Source organism: Perognathus longimembris, chromosome 24, assembly GCF_023159225.1.
Source record: "Perognathus longimembris pacificus isolate PPM17 chromosome 24, ASM2315922v1, whole genome shotgun sequence".
Taxonomy (NCBI): Eukaryota; Metazoa; Chordata; class Mammalia; order Rodentia; family Heteromyidae; genus Perognathus; species Perognathus longimembris.
This window is the reverse complement of record NC_063184.1, coordinates 24,517,067-24,540,538: the sequence shown is the minus strand read 5'-3', so window position 1 is coordinate 24,540,538 and position 23,472 is coordinate 24,517,067. Positions and strand designations below refer to the sequence as shown.

General features: G+C 41.5%; 1 protein-coding gene across 5 annotated transcripts in view; it reads right to left on the bottom strand.

Moving 5' to 3' along the window:
* Window positions 1-23,472, bottom strand: part of Fam13a (family with sequence similarity 13 member A) — a 178,093-nt gene that overhangs the window by 119,715 nt on the left and 34,906 nt on the right. For 4 of the 5 annotated variants that reach the window (XM_048333681.1, XM_048333682.1, XM_048333683.1 and 1 more), the window contains one exon: window positions 10,591-10,751. In XM_048333681.1, coding sequence (XP_048189638.1) covers window positions 10,591-10,751 — 161 coding nt within the window. The remainder of the gene's footprint in view (window positions 1-10,590; window positions 10,752-23,472) is intronic. The other variant, XM_048333680.1, reaches the window with a different exon arrangement.

Sequence of the window (23,472 nt, the reverse complement as noted above, 5' to 3'; positions counted from 1 at the left end):
CTTTGAACCATAATCTTCAGATCTCAGCCTGTTGAGTAGCTAAGATTAGCAAACATGAACCACAGGCACCTAACTAAGAGGTTTCTTTTTAAAGTCTACCCCTCTAATTTTAGAGATGAGGGACGTGATCCCGAGATGATACACCCAGGATCACATAGAGAGACAGGTGCGTGGCCCGCAGGGCTACACCCCAGCATCTGTTCTTGTGTTTGTACTAGGGAACAACATTCTCAGACTCAGACAGGATTAGGCATTGAAAGGGACCGCCAACTCTCACAGCTGCCTGAGGCTATGTGGAAAACGTATGCCTGGCCCGGAGGACACAGTGCTGAGACGTACATTCCGGTCCTGCCTGTTCCCGCCAGTCCCAGCACCTGCTGGTGGTTAAGATGCTTACTGGAAATAGGGAATGAGCCCATTCTTGCTCAGTAGCCAGCAGGGCCCTCAGAAGGGCCGTGGGACTTCAGCTGCCGCAATGCATTGTAATTGGATTACACTTGGATACAATTATCATCATGAATCCCCTTAACACTCTTTTGAGATGACGATATGTAAATGCCTGGCTATAATGAGAAGGACCAAGGCTGACCATGAAAGGAAGTTACTAGAAGTGGTTACCCTTAGTTGATGACTCTTTCAGTGTTTACAAATGCCTATGATTCTAGAAATGACAATGCTGCTTTATGAATTCTGCTTTCCTTCCTTGTGCATGGATGAATCCTGAAAACATTAGGCTAAGTGAAAAAGCCAGATACAAAAGGCCACACATGGAGAGACCTCTTACACGAAAGGTCAAATACACCGTGACAAGAGCAGACTAGAGGGGCTGCTGATAAGTCTGATCTGCATGAGTTTTCTCTCTGGGATGATAAAAGGATTCTGGAATTGAATAATGGTGATGGTTGCTCAATTCTTTTTGTTGTTGTTCCTGGGGCTTGAATTCATGGCTTGGGTGCTGTCCTTGAGCCCCTTTGTGCTGAAGGCTAGCACTCTACTAGTTGAGCCACAGCACCACTTGTAGCTTTTTCTGAGTAGTTTATTGAAAATAAGAGTCTCGGGCTGGGAATATGGCCTAGTGGCAAGAGTGCTTGCCTCGTATATATGAAGCCCTGGGTTCGATTCCCCAGCACCACATATATAGAAAATGGCCAGAAGTGGCACTGTGGCTCAAGTGGCAGAGTGCTAGCCTTGAGCAAAAGGAAGCCAGGGACAGTGATCATGCCCTGAGTCCAAGCCCAGGACTGGCAAAAAAAAGAAAGAAAGAAAGAAAGAAAGCCAGCCTGGGCTGGCTTCAAACTGTGATCCTCAGATCTCAGCCTCCTGAGTAGCTAGGCATGAACCACTGGTGCCAGCTATGGTCACTCAATTCTAAACATACTAAAACCCAATGAATTATATTCTTTACAAGGTGAATTTGTTTTGTATCTAAGTAGTGTGTGTGTGTTTAACAAACTGATTTAAAATAAGCCCTCATATTCTTAGAGCAAAATGAAGAGAATCTGGAGCCTGAGCCTATGTTCAAATTCTTCCCTTGAAAGACTTCTTTGGGAAGGTTTGAAGGGAGATCATTCGTGTATTTAAGCATGGAACTCTACATAGGCATAAAAATTCACTCCATAGTGAATAAGTCCTAGAGAATAGAGTGACAAACTGAATGTGAATCTATTGCACGGGGTGTATTTATATTTATTGAAACAAGTGGTCTACTTCACTGAGACTGCTGACCAAACTCCCTGCCCACTCTAATGATGTTTGTGCAACTGCTGGCCTCAATCCACTCTGTCCCAGTCCCAGGTAAACACCATTGTAAAATACAATGGGGAGGAAAAAAATATGCCTTGTTGATCATGACTTGGTTGGCCTTCCTGCAACTCCACAGCACTGAAAAACAACAGCACTCATTATTTCCAGCACCCACGCCACCCCACGGCTTATCCTTGCTTGCTCCCTGGCTCCATCCAGGCTCCATTCGGTGTTACTGGGGGGTGGGGGTGTCTGCCCAAGACTCACTGTCTGAGGACCACTGCTCTGTGTCACCATTTCTACCCCTGCCCTTCTGACCCCTTCCCTCCATCCCTTGCCCTATCTGACTTGAAATTCCCCTAACTGGTTTTAATTCTGTATTGTCTGCTCTGTGGTCCATTATCCACAGGGCCTAGAAGAAAGCCTGGCACGTAGTAGTAAGTGAGTAAGTGGAAAGAATCAATAAAATTTCTCTTCTAATTTTTCACATCCCTGTATTCCTCCAGTTTTTAAGCTAATCCCACACTTAACTTACATTTAATGTTCCCTCCCATACAGCTAAATTATGTAGGCATCATAAAAAGAAAGTATCTGGCACAAACAAAAACTAGTCTGGCTGGGCATCCTATAAAAACTGATAAGAAATAGGTGTGTAAGAGCGTGGCCTGATAGTCACAAGCATGCAGTTCCCAAGGACACCAGTCTCTATGTCTCACTACATGTCTCTGTTCACATTCTGAGACTAGAACAGAATACCGCAGGCTGGGTAATTGATAACAGATAGAAGTTTACTTGGTTCATAGTTCTGCAGGCTGGAAAACAAAAGAACATAGTACCAGTGTTAAGTGATGAGCTTCATCTTGGATTACTACAGTGCGGAGGGCAAGACAGCCAGAAAATTAGGCTGACCTGCAACCTGCCCTCAGAAACCCACTCCTGTGATCATTCACTCTTGAGATGAGGGCAATCTGGACAGGTAGAGGAATCTGTCACAAAGGTAGAGATCTCATAATCTGATCACTGCTCAAGAGTCTCTCTTCTCTTCCATCACCATGGCAATTATGGGTTGAGGTCAGTTTGCAAGGGGAATTCAAACCATAGCAAAAGGGCATCTGGCAGGTCAGGTGGAGAACTGCTAAGCAAACTTCTACTCCATGTGCCAGAAATGTGCAGCGTGGTCTCTGTGACTTTCTGTGAATGGGTTTTCATGTAGCCAACCATGGCACCATTGACTGGACATTTTGGGTAAGCATAAAGAACTAGGATATGTCTTTTAGAGGCTACAGAATGGATGAATGACTCCATGACTTTTAAAGAGAAGTCATGTGTCAAGTGAGTATAAGCTCCTTTGTTTGCCTTGAATTTACAATGCAATGTAAGAGAACAGAACAATTCACCTAAGGCTGAATGTGAGACTTGTTCTAAGAGAAGTTAAAAGAAAGCACCAAAACACAATGAAGGAGGTTGGGGGGATGGGGTGGTAGGTACGGTGGCTCATACTTATAACCCTAGCTACTCAGAGGCTGAGTTACAGAGGATTGCAGTTTGTAGCTAGCCCAACTCAAATGTTAGTGAGACTTCTATCTCAACCAACAAGACAGGTGTGGTGGCACACCCCTGTGATCTTAGCTAGTCAGGAGGCAGTTGTAAGAGGATTCAAGTTCAAGGCCATCCCAGGGGAAAAATGTACTGAAAATTAACACAAGCAAAACAAGAAGGCAGGGGGCGTGGCTAAAGGGGTAGAGTATCTGTTACCGGCTGTGTGCCGGAGGGTATGTGTTTCTATGCACTGCAGACCCACAAAAACAAGATGTCCCTCACTTAGAGGTCACGAGAAGAAAGTATCAGAAATTGAGTTCCACCAGGAATAAACAAGGATCCTTGAAAATCAGCTCATAGTGGCTCTCTGTCTACTGAGTGTCTATCTCCCAAATAGGCACAGTGATTGGTGAGCAGGTAGCTCCTGAGAAGTCAGTTCCGGTGTTTCGCCTTCTCACTGAGAATAGCATGAGGGTATACTGGTGCTTTCCTGTCAGTCACCTGTGAAATACTCCTCAGACCGGTAGGGGAGTGTAACACAGGCCAGCTGAGTCTAATCTATTCCAACAGTTCCTGAGCAGACACCATTTATCTGTAGTCATGCTGTACAGCAAACTATCTGGAGAGATGAAATTAATGGCAATGCAAGTTGTAAATATGCAACCATGATCTAAAAATGAGACCTGTGAAAGCATTCCAAGCGAACTTTTAATTCCACACGTATTAATGTTTTACACTCCTTGTCGAGCTAATTGTTTTCCAATACTAGTAACTGGCCATTTGAGTTATGCAAGCAAAAGATATTCTATCATGTTATTTTATCTTTGTTTTTCCTAAACATGATTTCATATTTTTTAACCTTTAAACTCAGAACCTATCTTGAACTTTGAACTCACTACTAAAAGAGGGATTTGACTTGAAGAAATGAGTGAAGGATTGTAATGTAGTATGACCCTCAAGTTCACTGGTGTTCAAAGTGATAACATAGGGCTTTGGTGGGTACAAGTTAGTTATTCTTCATTTTTGTGCCAGTACTGGAGCTTGAACTCAGGGCTTTGAGCTCTTGCTTGGCTTTGCACTCAGGGCTGGCACTCTACAACTTGAGCCATATCTCTGTCTCTGACTTTTTGATTGTAAATTGGAAATAAGAATTGGATTTTTCTGCCCAGGTTGGCTTCGAACTTAGATTCTCAGATTTCTGCCTCCTGAGTAGCTAGGACTACAGGGGGGCCACCAATGCCTGCCTCAAGTTAGCCATCCTTGCTTTGTATAAAAGTAAGAGACAGCGCAAAAAAATCATAAACAGCAATGGCACCCCCCCCCCCAGTCTTTCATTTCCTATGTGATTCTTCTGCAACCTCCAAGTTTGGAGTATTATTTGGGGGCTCCAGAGGGGGCTAGGGCTAGCAATGACATGTAGAAACTAGAGTGAAAGCAATTTCCTGGCAATAAGTTGCTAATATGCTTTCTTTTTAAATGAATGGATCAATGTTTAAATGCTCAATGTGTTCCCCACTGGAAACACATTTTGGCTGAGTATGGGGGCTAACACTGGCAAGCAGGAGACGGGAGGCAAACGCAGGAGACAGCCCTAGGCTTAAAAGCTCAAAACCTTGAAAAAGAATCTAGCAGCCAGAGGGCTGGAGGTGTAAGTCAAGTGGAATAGCACTTGGTAAGTCCTTAGTTCAAAACCCAGTACCATGAAAGAAGGAAAAAAGGATGGAAGGAAGAAAGGAAGGATGGATGGAAGGAAGGAAGGAAGGAAGGAAGGAAGGAAGGAAGGAAGGATGGAAGGAAGGAAGGCAGGCAGGCAGGTAAGCAAATGATCCCCAAAAAATCAACTCAAAGACTTTGGTTATTTCTATGTTTGTCCTCTAATCAGTGTGTTACTGTTTTCCAAAGACTTAGTCATACGTTAATTGTATGGAATACTTTTACACTAAATAAGTAAAAACAGTAAACAAACTCTGAAGTTGATTGTGCTTAGGCTGTGACCCTGAATGAAAATGGAGACACATGCAATGATTTTTGAGTATGAGAAAAACATGGCCAATGGTTTAGGCTATTTACATGATACGTCAGTTTATGGGGTTGAGTGACATGAATAAAACTGAATTCTGCAGTCTTGCCATAACACGAATGAGCAAATGAGCACTTATTTCAGATGAGTCATTGCAGTAGACCATTCTGGTGCTCTGCTGCTAAGCTGTACCCCTAGTGCTGTTCTGTGCTGGTTCTTTTGAGATAGACCCCCAGTGTGTCCTCCAGGCTTATGACTGGTCTGCCATCTACCTATCACAGCTTCTCTGGCAGGCACAGGCTCCATGCCCAGGTATTGGTTTAGAAGAAGTCTTGTGTATGCATCCTGACTAGCCTCGAATTGTGATTCTCCTCATCTCAGTCTCCTTGAGTAGCTAGAATTACAGGTGTGAGCCACTGACATGTAGCTTGCTCAGAGTATTTAAAAATGACTGAGAGTTACCTTACGAGTCATATAAGAAAATCTGCATAATTATTTTATAGCCAGACATCAATTTTAAATACCAAAGTTAATATTTAATCACCACCACTCCCAAACCTAGTGATCTGCTGTAGCTCAATGACTACTGACTATTTCTCAGGACCAAATAAAGCAATCTACAAGAGTACAAGGATTTTTTTTCCAGTCCCAAGATATAAAAGCAAATATAATATATAAATGGCATATGTTCTGAAGACAATTTCAAAACTCCTGAAGATATCATGAATAATAGCAACATTGTTCAATAAAAGTAATTCACCAGGTATTTATTTAAAATAGGATTTTACTCCTCTAGGCATTTCTAGAGAGATATTTAATAGCCTATTGTTTTATATAATCATATATGTATTATATTTAAGATTTCATTTGAATTATATTTACACACATATTATTTAGACTCAGAGTAAACAACTAGCAGATCAGACATGCAGCTAGACATGTACTGTCTTCCCAGGTAAATTCAGGATTATTTGTTACCTTGATCTTCCATCATGCTTTATCCATCTTCTTTCTTAATTGTCTCCTATCCTCCACTTTCGTCATTGATGTCATATGCACTCTCATGCACACAATCTCTCCAGACAGCTCTAGCTGCATAATCACTAATGGCACTCTGTCCACAGCCCCTAATTTTGTTTTGTTTTGGTTTTTGCTGGTACCAGAGTCTCAACTCTGGTGACTCAGCCTGCTTGTGCTTGCTCAGCTCGCTTTGCTGGTGCTCGTTCAAGTGGACGAGCCATGCCTCCAGCCCCCGCTCTTGCTGGTTATTTGCAGATTGAGTCTCACGAACTTTGCTGCTCACAGTCTCCATGTTCTCTAGCTTGCTTGTCATCTCCTATTACCAAGACACTGTTCTGGCTACCTCTTACCACGCTTCTGTATCCTAATCACTCTCAACTCTTCTCACCACCTCAATCCCATCCTTCTGGCTCAAGTCACCACCACTTCCTCCTTGGATTTCCATGAAGTATTTCCCCAGGGTTTCTCCATGTTTGCACATCTACTTCAGTAGCCCAGCAGTGAGAGCGACATCTTTAATACATGGGTCAGACCATAGTGTGCAACAGTGCATACTATCTGTTGGCTATACCCACACTCAGAGCCAAAGTCCCTGCCATGATCTGTAAGCATCGACGTGGTCCCTTCCCGGCTGCCTCTGTGCCCTCATTTCCTTCACCTCCTCTTCCACCTCTTTTAAGTCTCTGCTCAGAGCTTTCCCATCCACGCAGCATTTGAAGCCCCCTGTTTAAATGAGCAAATCGTGCTCCTCTCCCTCACTAGTACTATGGCTGACTGCTACTCTGTTTTTCTCCACAGATTTCTCACGAGTGGACACACTGCATATGCCATTTTAATTTTATTTTTTACTTTTATTATCCTTAAGTAGTTGTACAAAGGGGTTTCAATTCAACATGTCATTCTGTGAGCACTGTCACCCCTTTCATCCTTCTCTCTCATCTCTCCCAATCCCACCCACCCCCCTCAAAATATCTAGTTCCACCTTCACATATATACATGGAATCCATCGCAAGAGCACGCACTTCCTTTCTCCATTTGTCTGCCTCTCTCCCCTTGCCCTTACCCCTGTTGACAACACATGTTCCAGGTTCCTCATATTCAATTTGCTGAAATTTAATTATTCAAAAGAATCACATGACTAGAGTCATCCCTTGCACAGACCACACTTTTAGTTAACATGTTCATGTATATATGCATATGACTATATCAGATATCTGTAGCTGCTGTATGTTTATGTGCAAGGAGCAAATAAATGTTGACTGCTATCTTCTCTGTGCCAACAGCAATGATTTGCTCATAAGAATGCAGAATATTCGATTGGATTTGATGTATTTGGCTGAGGATCTATAATGCATTGTTTCTACTCTGCTTGGGCTGCTGAGTTCTTGGGCTTCAACATGTCTGGGAGATAAAGCTAATTCTTGAGTGGACAAGAGGAAAGACTAACTTGTCAGTCTGGATTTAGATCATATTCACAAGAGAAATATCTAGACTTATTTGCAGCCAGAGAAATCAAACTATAGATACTTGAAAGACGCAGTTACTTAAAAAAGACAGCCACAACTCTTCAACTTGTGAAAACAAAATTGTCTCCCTATACTCATTCCTTCAGACTTACAAAAAACAAACAGAAAAATAATAATGAATGAAAGAAAGAACATTCTATCTAAACTGAAACTGTAGACCACCAACTGTGAAGGCCATTTGCCAAGTTCTGCAAAATGTTGACCTACATGCCAAGAGATAACACAAGTTCCCAGACCTCTGCATAGCCCAGATTTTTCCCAATGTAACAGCAGTGCTACGAGATCTGCCCCAGACTCCTTCTACTGTCGTAACCAGATTCAATGGAACAAAAACAACCACTGCAGAATCTGGAAAACCCTTGTACTGACTGAGTCATGTTTCCAAAGAATGGCAGGGGTGATGGCGATCAAGTTTCCTTTGCCCTTGTTCTAGTCTATTGGAAGGGAAACCTTGTCTTGAGGAGCAGCTGACAGATGTGCTGTAGAAGCCATGATGAGTTTGTCAGGTACTGGTAAGACTCAGATGAACAGAACTCAACACCAAGGCCCCCCCCCCCCCAGGAACCCCTAGGCACCAGGGGACTCCACTGACAGCATGGGACAGAAAGCTGTGACCACCGACAATTGCATCTAAAGCCCAGGCACCATTCATCCGCCCTGGCTTTTATGCCTCTAACCATTGGCTCACTCCTGTTGTTTCAACTCCATAAACTCGATTTCAGTTCTTGCGTTCGTCCTGCACTGCTTTGTGGTTAGAACAATTGACATGAGTTCTGCCCTCGTACATTTCTAAGAGAACAATATTGTACTGTGAACTGCAGGCAGTGTTGTGGAACAGATCTCTAGAATGTACTTAATGTGGCATGACTAAAAGTGTGCACTCAGTGACTAACAATTCCCCACGTCCTCTCACCCATTCTCTCTCTGCATACATCAATGTGCCTGTATGAGATTCCTCATGGAGGTTTCATGGTAGATAAACACGTTTTATCCTCCTTGTCGTAGTTCATTCAGTATATTTCCCTCAAGGCTTATACTGGTTTCTTTTCTTTTTAACAGTATGGATTTAAGATGTTTCCATGTGTCGTCATAGCTTGAGAGCTTGTTTATGACTTTTATCACTAATATTCCATTGGGTAGATGTACCATCATTTTTGTATTCATGCATCCATTGAAGGGCATCTTGGTTAATTTCAATTGAGGACAATTATGAAAGGAATTATGCTAGGAAAGAAAAGGAAGAGATGTGATTTCTCTTTCTCTTTCTCATAGAAATATCTATGATCTTTGGAACTTATACACAATTGGATTATGAGACTCATTTTCAATTAACAACCAAAAAGCTGGAAGTGGCTTCGTGCTTCAAGTGGAAGAGCACTAGCCTTGTGCAAAACAAACAAACAAAAACAACAACAAAAAACAGGGACAGTGCCCAGGTCCTGAGTTCAAGCCCCAAGACAGGCACAAAAAATGATTTAAATTTTTTTCTAGCAAAGCTGAAGTTTTAACAACAACAACAACAACTTGTTTTTAACCTACATATTTTCCCCTGTGAGTCAATTGCACATCTCTTTCAGCTATTGTTTTACTTGTAACTTAGTTTATACCAGATATCTTTCAGTGATCTTATTCTGTATTTCACCTGAGCCTTGTTCTCTCCACACTGCAAGTATCAATTTAAAGTTCTCCCTTTCAAGTTGGCAAAATGCCTGGCTGTCAGTACTCAGGAAATGTTCTCTCTACCTTCCAGTGAGTGAGCTGTGTCAACAGTATAAACTCAAGAGCTATGAAAACCTAGCTCAGTCCTTTTCCCCCCACCCATTGGTAGGTTACTAATTGATTCTATTACCCTTTTTTCCCCCTCTTTCAAAGTCATGGCCTCAATTTTAAGTAGAGATGAAAACACCCCATGAAATGCCCAGAGCAAGGGGGCTCTGGTTTTTTCATTCATTGCCTAGGAATCACCAGGGTACAATGTGGTCGGAAAAATCTGAGAGGCCTTGGAGCTTTCCTGAGAACATTTCTCTTCAGGATTTACCTAGATGTAAATGAGCAAGGAAGAAACAAGATGTCTCCCCTCCTTTCCCATTGAGGGCAGATTTAGATGTTTACCTCTGACTTTCCAAGGTAGGTTTTTAGAGATTGGCATGCATACATACACACAGTGTGTAAAAGATAGGTTAGAAATTATCAGTCACTATATCTACAACAACATACGTCATTGTGAGGGACTAAGGATTTCTTTACAGGTCTTGGAAACACTGTCTTTTACTGATGATAGTTACCACGGTCTTAGCTTAAAATCTGAGATTGAGTTTGAAAATGTGACAGATACAAGAGACACAACAAGACTAATTTGTCCTCAGGAATTTGGATCTTGGAACCAAACTAGCACATCTATCATAGCCATATACTTGCAACTCACTATAGCATGGGACTTCTTTAAGAGGGGCAATGCGGCCAACTAACCACAGAACACTGGCTGTGAGTGTTTTTGAGGTGAATTTATAGCTACTTGCCAGGGCACACATCATGACTATTATCATCCTTGAATCTTAGAAGGATATATGAATTAACATTTGAGTCGATTTTTATAAGAAGTACTTAACAACAACAACCGCAGAGAACTCAACACACATAGGAATTGTATATCCGTATGAGTTTCTTTTCGATGACACAGAGCAATTTAAATAAAAATGTTCTATCAAAATTATAACAATACTGAAAATTAAATATCAGACTTACTTACTTTGACTAAGATATGCCTAGGCAGGCTTTCACACTGCTGACTATCGCTTTCTGTATACTCTACTTCAAACAGGGTCTGGTAATTTTCTAGGATTTCAGCCATTATTTTGTTGCAAAGGTCTTGTTCTTTCATGCCTTCAATCCCAGTTGGCACACTAGAAGTAATAAAAAAAAAAAAAGAGGTGAGAAGGATTACTTAATGAAAACAACACTGACAGTATATCTGACTCAGACTCTTATTTTGACGTTTTCTGAATGGATAACCTTACAAGGATACATGGGATTTTCCAGCAAGCTCCATGGTAATGTGCATATGTTGTTGGGACAACTAGTTCCCAAGATCGGAATCAATAGCTTATGCTAACTAGGGAGAAACCTGGCTCCAAGAGAGAATAACACTAATGCTGCAGATGCTCTGAACACACGAAACACTGTTACACACACGATAATATTTATATCAAAGAATGAATGTTATTCGGGAAGAAATCTCCAGCCACACAAATAATTTCAAGGCAATCTTTACTTAAGGATTTCCAGATCATGCATAAAAGTACAAACCTTAAGGGAAAAAGTGAACACAGCAGTGAGAAAAAGAATCGCAGTCATTGTTGAATCTGAGTTAGTGATGCATAGAAGATATGGTATGCTATGTATTCTCCCTTCATTTGGGTGTGTTAAACAGTTCCCATAATACAAAGAAATTTAATACAAGTTTGAATGCAGAACACATCAACCAAGTAAAAAGATATGGCACAGATTGAAAAGGATGTTTTCTTCAGTAACTGTACATCTGATATAGGATTTGTTCTTAGGCTACATAAAGAGAATTTACTAATCTAAGTAAGGTAATACATCTAAAAGAAAAAAGATAAAAAACACGAGTTGGAAAAAATGGCAGATGAAAACATCTTAATTGTTAGTAGGAGCATGAAAGAATTCTTTGTCTCAATGAGTAACGAGTGGAAAGCACTTAAAAAATAACACTCAGGACTATGAAATCCCCTTCCGTGTAACTATAAACTATTTTTTTAAGAAAATACTTAGATATCATTTAATGATGTCTGTGTTAGCTTCTTCTAGAGGTTGTAAAATTACCACATGGCTTAAAATAAGAGAGAAATATAGTCTGCCTGTTGCAGAGGTTTGAAGGCCCAAATCAAGGCATCTGCTGGCGGACGCTTACGTTCGTCATTTCCGGTGGTTGCCAGCATCCCGTGGTTGTGGTGGTATCTAGCTGATCAAGGCCAACACCTTCAAACCCTTTTCTATGCCATCTTTATGTGGCCTTTCCTGGCTCAGCCTCGTTCGCATATTAGGTACAGGTGATTACACTTTAGTGCTTATTCAGATAATCCGGTATAATCTGCTTATCTCCAATCCCTATCTTAATCACCTCTGCAAAGACTCTTTTCCATATATGGAAGCATTCACAAATTCCATCACTAAGAGTGAGACTTAGATGTGTAGGGCATTCCTTTGGCATTAAAATTTAATGGGAGTGGAGGAACATTAGAAAAAAGAAAGTCCAAAAGGATATTCAGGAAAACAAAATAATGGACGGTGGGGACAGGTTAGAAAAAGAGAGTGTTTCTAAGTCTGTCATTAATAAAAATGCATAATAAATAGATTTAAAAAGTGATGAGATACTTCATTTGTACCTTCTTTTCAAGATGCCATCATTTTGTTTATCAAGTCTTTTGAATTTACTTGATTATCCAGGTACCCAGGCACCTAATCACCTTATCACCTGATGAAATTGACCAGTCTTGACACATGATTTCCATGCAGACATTATGTCCTCAATGCTTGGCAATTAAAGAATGCAGACATGTTGACATGTTTCTCCTTACATGGCTTCTTGCTAAAAAGAAAGATTTTGTTGTTGTTCCTCCACTATGGGGCCTTGAACTCAAGGCCTGGGCGCTGTCCCTGAGTTCTTTCTGCTCAAGGCTAGGGCTCTACCACTTGAACCACAGTGCCACTTCCATTTTTCTGGTAGTTAACAGGAGATAAGAGTCTCGCAGATGTTCCTGCCCTGGATGGCTTTGAACTGCAGGGCTCAGATTGAAGCCTCTTGAATAGCTAGGATTATAGAAGTGAGCCACCAGCGCCCAGCTAAGAAATTTTTTTTAATGCATTATTAAAAGCAGTCACTCAAGGCTAAGATTAAAATCTTTTGGAAAGGTACAAAAGGTTGTGAATGTGCACTGCCCTGTCTTGGAATCTACGGTGACTGGCCTATATTCATCTGTATGTTATAGATGAAAAACTAAACCATTTGTTTGTAGATGGTGACATCCATGTTTCTTAGAATTAAGGTGAGGCGGTAGAAACTAAAATTTCCAGAATTGTTTTTTACCTGGCCCCACCCTTGGCAACGCTCACTTGTTTAAGAAATATTAGTGCTGTTCCCAGGTGCTTGATTTATAGGAGGCAAATATCTATTTTTTTCCGTCATATTAGATTTTTTTTTTTTTTTGGCCAGTCCTGGGGCTTGGGCTCAGGGCCTGAGCACTGTCCCTGGCTTCTTTTTGCTCAAGGCTACCACTCTGCCACTTGAGCCACAGCACCACTTCGGGCTTTTTCTATATGTGTGGTGCTGAGGAATCAAACCCAGAGCTTTATGTGTGCAAGGCCACATTCTCAGCCCCTCTTATTAGGTTTTTGTAATCTACTTCTTAATCCAATTCACCAAGTAGTCTTTCTTTCTTAAAGCACTAATAGTACACAAAACCTCATAAATGAAAGTTTTAGACTATCACACCCATTACCCAATCATGTCTGAATAATAATATCTTACATAAATTAGAGGAAAAATTATTGTAATTCTTCAGGCACTTTGAAATTTCTAGATGTTTGACATTGAAAAATAATCATTCGAGTGTTAAACCACTTTTTTTAAGATAAATTGCTAGTTAACTGAGTGCGTCTCAGTGTATTTTTAAGCTCAGAGTTTCAACCACATCACTGAAAAGAGGTAGTAACTGATTATTATTGAGGATAATTATCATCAAACAATAAAGTCATAGGCAATTTAACTGATGTACAGTAGAACATGAAAATTGGGATATCATTATTAAACTTTCAAGATTTGTCATAAAAAATACCAGATAAGATTTCAATAAAATATCTCCCATGTCCTGCAGAAAAGCTGTTGTTTGACATAGGATGGAGGTGAGGAACAAAGAGATAAGAAGCAGGTGGGTTTTGTTTTGTTTTGTTTTGGCCAGTCCTGGGCCTTGGACTCAGGGCCTGAGCACTGTCCCTGGCTTCCTTTTGCTCAAGGCTAGCACTCTGCCACTTGAGCCTCAGCGCCACTTCTGGCCGTTTTCTGTATATGTGGTGCTGGGGAATCGAACCCAGGGCCTCATGTATATGAGGCAAGCTCTCTTGCCACTAGGCCATATCCCCAGCCCCAGCAGGTGGGTTTTAATAAACCACAAGTAGTATTAGTGGACAGTGTCAGTGTCAGCGCTGGACAATGTGGACTGCTTGATCTGAAGGTGCCTAGTCTAACAAGTCCTGGGTGAATAGGAATGTTCCCGTTTCAGACCGGAGTGAAGTTGTTCGTGATTCCGCCCATTCTTATCCAAGCATGCGGCTGCTTTTCAACCAGCAGATTGTGGGTGATGGGGTCACCCCCTCAACAGAGGAATGAGTGAGCTATCAGCTCCTGTTAAATCACAAGGCCGAGAAGCAACCGTGGCAGTGTGCAGTTTCAAGCACATTGCTTTAAAGGAAAGCTAACTTAGCACAAGTAAACCTCCTACAGGAAACTGGGTTCTTGTGTGAAGGGGTGAGGTGCTTTGCAGGTGCCTTCGCTCGGTCATAGACAGGGAGGAACAACAGGCACAGAGCCAGAGCCTCCTCACTCCTGGGCTGCATCTGTTTTTTATCTCACTGGGCCGTTCCCCTATCTGTGACAAGAGTATTTCAGTTAAGATCAAGTCCTGGTGACCAGACAGCCCGTGTTTTTAAGGCTGAACGATAATGCATTGCACACATTTTGTTTATCTATCTACCCACTGATGCACATTCAAGCACTTCCACCTCTTATGTTTGGGCCTTGCCTTTTCTTATATAAAAGTGTTAAGTAGCAACCAAGTATTTAGACACCAGGAAGAGAAAGAATGGAATAAGGACATGGCATAACGTTTTCAGCCAGTCTTGACCCTAGCCAAAACAGCCAAAATGCTTGAAAATGACAGGGAAACATTTAGTGAGATTATCCCCTTCTTAAAAAAACAAATGAACAAAAGAAGAAGAAGAGGAAGAGGAGAAGGAGGAGGAGGAGGAGGAAGAGAAGGAGGAGGAAGAGGGGGAGGAGGAAGAGGAGGAGGAGGAGGAGGAGGAGGAGGAAGAGGAGGAGGAGGAGGAGGAGGAAGAGGAGGAGGAGGAGGAGGAGGAGGAGGAGGAGGAGGAGGAGGAGGAGGAGGAGGAGGAGGAGGAGGAGGAGGAAGAAGAAAATGCTAAACTCCCTGAATTTAGTCTGAGTTCAGCTAAACCAAAGTAGTCCTGAGAGAATTTAAAATCAGACAATTCAGTTTGGAAACGTATATCATCATAGGTGTTATCTATTGTTGAGTTCTTTAGCCAAAGAACATTGGGTCCATTTCCAGGAAAGCTAATTACCTTATCATTAGCAAAAATGAACATGGCTGCGTGACCACAAACACATTCTGTTCTTTAGAGCAGTCCAAACATACATAGAACAAAGCTCCTAAAGAAGAATGAGGAAACTTTCTAAGAACTAATCTTAGAAAGTCTTCTAAGGGCGTATGTAGCTCAGTGGTAGATACTTACCTATCATGTTTGAGGCCCTAGGTTCAATCCTTTACGCTGCAAACAAATATATACTAATTAAACTGCCATCTACCTACTCCTCCATTCATTCAGCTATCCACTGAGCAACTAAACCGTCTGGGGCTAGGCAAGTCACTGGCACTTCTGAGATGCATAAATCAGATTCTTGCATGAGAAAAATGTGTTCAAAATTCTATGAAAGTGCAAAGAACAGTGATTGTTATATAAACCTCCAATATCTGAGCCTTCCCACCCCCAAGTCTTACCTCCCCCAACCTCCCAACCACATACATGATATCCCTGTTTCCCTCTTTCCTAACTCTTATTTTTCTAACCCATTGGAAGATCAGTCTATTAGGCCAAACAAGGGCCAAGTATGCCACAGAGCAACTTAAACGGTTACAATTATATGAGCCTCACAAGGATCTTTCTTAATAAAAGAAGGGCTCAGAATAGTTTGAATTAATTATACTTTATATATATATATTGCACAAAATAACTGTGATTTTGTTTCATAAAATACAAAGCTTTCTTGTGTTCTAACACAGAAAAATCCCCAAAGTGTTTATGGGGAAAAAAATCAATGTTGATTTTATTATTCTTAAAATATTAAAATTGTCATGACAAAGTATGCTTATTTTGTATTGCATGCAGTTTATGGCTTAGGAGTTGCATATGCTTTAAAAGGCTACACTGCAAATACACAAACATTTCAAAAACATATTTTCTTACAATTAGCATTCTACGTTTGCAGTGCAGAACTAGATATTACAATACATAGCAGTAACTAGTTCTCCATTTCTCTTTAGGTTTGTCAAAAGTAGATCAACAGGAAAAGATCCTTTTTCACTTCAAAGTAAATTCAGAGCACAAATATAATCCCCTGGATTCGGGGAGTCCCAAGGAGTGAATGAGATATACTTTGAAAGTTAACATCACAAGGTAGTCATCTGGAATATAGAACACACTTATTTACAGGAAAGAAAATATGGTTTTAATGCCCACCCTCTTCAATCTATTCAACATACAGTTCAGTACATTGATATTACAGCACAAACAGCAATAAGGGAATAATAAATTGTGGGTTAAAATATATTTTCACTGGTCAGAGGGGATCTTACTAACATTTTGTGTATGTGTGTGTGAATCGGTGATACTAACTCCAGAACTCCGGGCATACCAGACAAGTTTTCTACCACGGAATTACACCCTTAATCCTCAGAGATCTTATACACTGTTGATGGCAAAGGAAAATCCGGAGAAGAGTATGGAGGTTCCTCAAACAACTAGAAATGAATCAACTATATGACCTAGACATCTCTGACTTGTAGGTGTCTATGCAAAGGAAATGAAGTCAGCATCTGAAAGAGATATCTAGACACCCACGTTAACTGTGGCACTAGTCACAGCAGATAAGATATAGACTGGGGGCTGGGGATATAGCCTAGTGGCAAGAGTGCCTGCCTCGGATACACGAGGCCCTAGGTTCAATTCCCCAGCACCACATATACAGAAAACGGCCAGAAGTGGCGCTGTGGCTCAAGTGGCAGAGTAGCGCCTTGAGCGGGAAGAAGCCAGGGACAGTGCTCAGGCCCTGAGTCCAAGGCCCAGGACTGGCCAAAAAAAAAAAAAAGATATAGACTGGGCAGGGGGGCCTGTCCACAGGCAAATGAATGAAGATAGTACAGCACAAATACACGATCGAATTTCCTTCCACCATGAGGAAGGAGCTTCTGTCAATTGCAGAAGTGGATAGACTGGACAGGACACAGAAAGACAGATACTTCATGTTCTCATCTACGGACTTAAAAAACCGGCAACTTGAAAGCATCAGAGTGACTGCTTGGGATCATGAAGCATGGAGGGTGGGGGGAAGGGTCTGGATTTAATCAGGGTATGCTCTATGTACGTAAGGGAAACATCGACCTGTATGCTGTATATACCATTAATACATGTTAACTTAAAAACGGAAAAATAAATAGAAAAATGGACATATATTTCATGATTTCTTATATGTTGAAGTTCTCAGTCGATTTCTTGGTGCTAAACCATAAATAGCATAGCAAGGTGCCTATATCACTTGCCACAATACACTGTATCACATTAAGAGTGTGTCAAGCCGGGTAGGTGGTACATGTCTGTAATCCCACAGTTAGGGAGGTACAGGGAGGAGGATTGAGAGTTCAAAGTTGGTTTTAGCTATATAGATCAATTGATCAGCCAATCAATCAGTAGATATTGTGAAAAATGTCTTTAAAAAAACCCACAGAAAGAACTGTCTTTGAAGCTAGCAGCTCCCCACCTCACCTAACAGGTACAAGGGTAAAGGGGTCATCAATGGGCGTGGCCCTGAGGACAGGAAGCCTCAGGGTGAATAAAGTGTGTGCTGCCCAGCACGTTCCCAGGTCTGGCCCTAGCGCACAATAGCGCCGCTGGAAACCAGAAACCATAAACAACTGCCCCAGTGCCAGAAACACTCAGCCAGCCTGACTTCCACTCAACACAAACGAAAACTTCCTCACCCGTCAACAGAGAATGAAAGCCTCTAGGTCTGGCTGGCTGACATAGGCAAGAGGAATGAGAGGAACGCAGGGAGAATGGCCTTGTCCATCTACACGAGAAGGCTGAGAACCACCACAGCAGCCCACGACGGAAACCCAAACAGAGGGTTGGTTCAGTGCAATCCAGCAAATATTCACCAGGTACCCACTGCCAACGCCATGGCCAGGACAGGTGGGCAGCGGATGGGTCCGACAAGGAAGACAGGGACAAGTCCCTGGGAGAGGAAATGGTGTCCCTTGTTTGTTACTGGGAGTTTGTTCTATTCCCCCAACCCCTCCTGGACTCACCTAAGCAGCTCTGGGAAGGATGGGTTGAGGGACAGAGGGCCTGGAGATGTGTCTACTCGCTCTAATCACATTCCACTGTCAAACTTACTGTCCAGTTTGTTTCCTACCATGACACCCAAGATCCAGCCAGGGCTTATCGACTTATCAAAGTTCTGTTGGCTTAAGGTGGGCACCTCGGAAAAGCCTACAGATCCAATGACTAGGAAGAGAAGATAATGACAATAATAAACAGAGGCTATCTGCATTATCTCTGACCCACAGCTCCAGCACGAGGGCTTCAAATACTTTGGTTATTAAAACTGCTTCCGTCCCTGTACCACTCCAGCCCCTCGCAAGCAAAGGTCAGTATGTAGTTAAGACATTGCTTTTCTCCCGATTGCTCACACAGAATACACCTTTCTAAAGGCTCATCTTTGTCATCCTGAGTGACTGAGGAAAGGGGAAGGAATAGGAGTCAGGCAGGGGTAGGGAACCAACAGCCATTGTTTCCCTATGTAGCAAGTATAGAAACAGAGATCAGTACCAGGCCAATTTGCAACTAGCTTTGAAATGATCTTCGCCCTGACCTAGACCCAAGCTGGGATGGAAGGAGTGAGAATAGAATAATTACGTCTTCTACTCTCAGATGTTCTCGTTTTGACTTTGGAACACTTGCTAGTAGTTCTCAATCTATCTTTCTACCTTCTGAACCTCTTCTTTATTAATAGCAAGACAATCACTAACTTAATAATTTCCAAATGTATGTTTGGAAGTTTCTATTCTCTACTGTCTTCTTCTTTCTTTTACTATTCCTTAATTCTTTAATATTTCTTATTCTAATTTGTATCCCAGCGTTGATGTCACCTTTAGAGAAAGCCCATCTTTGATTTCTCACCTAGGCCTGATGGAGGTTCCCTCCCCCATCTCAGTCACCAGACGGCCTGTCACAGAACAGTCACTCAGTAAACACCTGTGAAGTGTTGAGGTTATGAAACAATTATTAAAATATTACAGCTGTAAGGTTCTTCGGACATACTCTATTTAGCTTCCTCTTTACCATCTGAGGAAAGCTGGGTGAGGTGATGTAAGCCATGCAATCATAAAGCCTAGGGTTCAAACTCCCAACAACTAGCTCTGCATTTAAGTTTACTGTTTTGTTTCCAATTTTTAGTTGCTTAAAAAATTATTTTTCCTAAGTGCTTGGGTTTGAATCCAGAGCTTTGCTCATGATAGGCCAGCGCTTCAGTGCCCATCCCCAGTACAATTTCAAAGTTTGGAGACAGAAGTCCCATTTTGTGAATGACCATTGGCTCTTTCTACTCTGTCTGTCCAATTCTGAGAGTAGCACTGTCCTCTCTATGCCCACGACTCTTCCAAATCCAAAAGGAGCTGAGACTTTTCATCTTGCTCGGCTTTTTTAATTGGCGGGAAGGCATTTTTGTGTTTAGGTGTTCCTTAAACTGGGTCAGAAAGCACGAGTTACTTGGTAGATGTCTTCACCAGCAATTCTAGCAGCACTGTGGGTGTGCACTGCCGTGAGTGATAACAGAACAGGGGCTGGGGATATGGCCTAGTGGCAAGAGAGCTTGCCTTGTATACATGAGGCCCTGGGTTTGATTCCCCAGCACCACATATACAGAAAACGGCCAGAAGTGGCGCTGTGGCTCAAGTGGCAGAGTGCTAGCCTTGAGCAAAAAGCCAGGGACAGTGCTCAGGCCCTGAGTCCAAGGCCCAGGACTGGGCAAAAACAAAACAAAACAAAACAAGGGAACAAGTGAGGAAGTAAGTGATCGGGGAGAGTGGAATATGTGGGAAACATTAAAAGGGAACGAGAGTTGTAAGTTGGACACAAGCCATGCACACAAGTACATTTGCATAGTCAGAATCTCCACAATAAACTGCAGCACGGATCACAATGCCATTCAGGGTTTACCTAAGAGGGCTCTTTCACCCTTCCTTGAAGACGGGGTCTCTAAAGGTATAATATCTGGGCTACCTCTACACACAAAATACACTTGGTAAGTTACAAGTTTACCAAATAAATAGAAAATAAAGTCATATTTAATAATCGTCATGATAATTTAACAGGAAAAGAGATGGGTTAGAAAAATGGATGCAAAGTTGAGTCACAAAACTGGTTCTTAGCAGAGAAAGGAGTAACATCCTGTTCTCCCAATATAATAGTCCTTTAAGAGCCTCATCAGAGAAAATGAAATGGAATGAGTAAAAAGTAGATGTAAGTGTGTTAAGATACTTCTAGAGACTAAAAATGTGTACAACACCCACATATAATATAAATAAAAAAGAAAATAAATTTGGCACTAGATTTAGGAAATAGTCAACGTGTATGTGTGTGTGTGTGTGTGTGTGTGTGTGTGTGTACCTAAATTTTCCACTTGTCATCATTGGATGGTATTATAAGGAGTTTAAAAGGTCCTGAAAGGTGTATAGTAGTACTATTTATTCTGGAGTCATAAACAGCAATCATATGCGATTAGTAAAAATACATTTGCTCCCATTAAATTTTTCTTTAAAAAGCATGAAAAATAAGGAAGGCAGAATCATCAAGATCTGAATTTGCCTTTTTTTGTCTCTCAAAAGAATTCATTTAAAGTGCAGTCTCCAATTTTAAAAAGTCATCTGTCACTTTGTACCAGTATCAATTCAAAATGGATCAAAGGCATTACTAAGATCAGAAACTATGAACATTTACAGAGAAGGGAAAGGAAAACACTAGGGCTCCTGGGAACAGGCCATAACTTTTAAATAAAAATTCAGAAACACCGAAAACCAAAGAAAGCCTTGAAAAATAGGATTATATCAAACTTAAAAGTTTCTACACAGGAAAGGAAATAGCTAACAAGCTAAATAGAACGCCTACAGAATGGAGAAGATTTTTTTTTTAACCAGCTATATACCAGACAAGACTCTAGAATATCCAGAATATACTTAGAGCTCAAAAAATTAAAATCTCAAATTTTCAATGCTCAGAGAAACAACAACCTAATTAATAAGTGAGCTAGTGACTTAAAGAGAGATTTCTCAGAAGAAGAAGTAAAAATGGCCAAGAGACACATGAAGAAATGCTCAACATTTCTGGCTATAAAGGAAATGCAAATCAAAACACCACTGAGATTCCACCTTATTCCAGTTACAGAACCCATCATCAAAAAACAAACAACAGGGCTGGGGATATGGCCTAGTGGCAAGAGTGCTTGCCTCATATACATGAAGCCCTGGGTTCGATTCCCCAGCACCACATATACAGAAAACGGCCAGAAGTAGCCCTGTGGCTCAAGTGGCAGAGTGCTAGCCTTGAGCAAAAAGAAGCCAGGGACAGTGCTCAGGCCCTGAGTTCAAGCCCCAGGACTGGCAAAAAAAAAAAGAAAAGAAAAGAAAAGATAATTTACAAATAAATGTTTTTAAAAAGTGGTATTTAGCAGCCGATGCTAAGCACATGCAGATCTCATGAAGAAGGCCTGAGACATTATGAAACTTGTTATTCCTGCATAGTAGACACCACTGATTGAGCTGAAAGTACAGTGTCATAGATGGCAACGTGTGAAGTGTTCTCGAGGTGAAACATGATCTCCAGAAAGACACAGCAGATTAGGATTCAGGAAGCCCTCTGCTTGTAGATTTATAGACACATTCTACTTACCACAACCAAGCAACCTGTGTTACTTTGGGTCTGGCTTACTTTGCCTACTATAGTTTCTTCCCAAGTCTTTCCATTTCCATACAAATCATACACTGGGACATGATAAATTACACGGGTCTCTTGGCATTCACCCAGACTGAGTCCAAAGGAGGATATTCTTAGGAGAGGATCACAAAGGCACAATAGCTATGTGCATCTGAACATATAAAATAATACAGTACTTTGCTAAATGAACTGCAGGCAGTGGAAACAAGAGGTGTTTGTTTTTCTTTGTGGCTGTATCTGTTTTCATTTCCTTTTGTCTCACTTGTTTGTTTGTCTTGGGGGGGGGTGGACACAGAAATGGTGGGACCAGGGGTGGACAAATGCAGCAGTGGTGCTCACTCGATAATATGTTGAAAATGAACTGTACAACTATGGTGGGGGGGGGGGAGGTGGAAGTGAAAAGCTGAAAGAAAGCAAGGGAAGGGGGTGACATTGTCCAAAAGAATTGTCCTCTTTATCTGACTTACATAATCATAACCCCTCTATATATCATCTTCAATGATAATAAATAAAGGAATCAAAATAATAAAAACAAAGCACTCTAAGGCTTCCTTCCTGCTAACCACAGACGCCTCTTCCATAACTCATCCCCAGTTGAAACTCCTGTGGGTTGAAGTACGTTTCCCATCCGTCACCTGGGAACAGCTTGGTTTAGCCACTCTGCATCCTGGAGAGGCTCAGTTCTTCACCCTCCCTGAGTGGCTGACATATAGAACTTTGAACACATGCTTGAAGGGAAACATGTAATTTCGTTAGGAAAAAAAAAGCATTAGCAGAGCAGGGATGATATGTTTTGGCTGACTGACTCTTTAGTAGAGAGCTGACTTAAAGGATCTTGAATTTATGCTGGAGTATTTACTTCTCCAAATGATCACCAAGTGCCAAACAAATGCTGTTGCCTAATCATGCATTCCCACAGAGTTTGAAGGATTCAAGGGATTATTTTTAAAAGGATAAGAAACTTTTGACTCCGGCTCCAGTCAGCAACATTAGACCACTAAGCCTGGTTATTCCCTACAGAGGTATACTCCTAATAGGGGTCACACGTGTTCCTACATCACATGGATGGGGCAAAGGATCTGCAAAATACCAATTTCACTTTCTTTCCCACCAGGATGGGCTGAAAATTTACCTGGCTAATATACCTGGGGGGGGGAATAAAGGAAAAATAAGGGGTGGAAAACACAGTATAACACAGTAAGTTATTTCATGTAAAAATGTAGATTATAATGTATATTTTTGATCCAGTTGCTCGCTACTATTTTATGCAGTAGTTCCCTTTATCTAGTCTTCCCTTCCACAATTTCAGTTACCTGTGCCTAAGTGTGGTTTGGAGATATTAAATGGAAAATTCCAGCCATCAACAATTCATACGTTTTAAATTTGCATGCCATTCGGAGAAGCCCTCTGGAATTTCACATTGTTCTGCTCCATCCTGCCCAGGATGCTGATCACTCCTTTGTCTGCAGTATCCATACTATATATGCTACCCACCCACGAGGCAGCCTAGATTGACAGTCAAATCAAAAATGTGCTTAT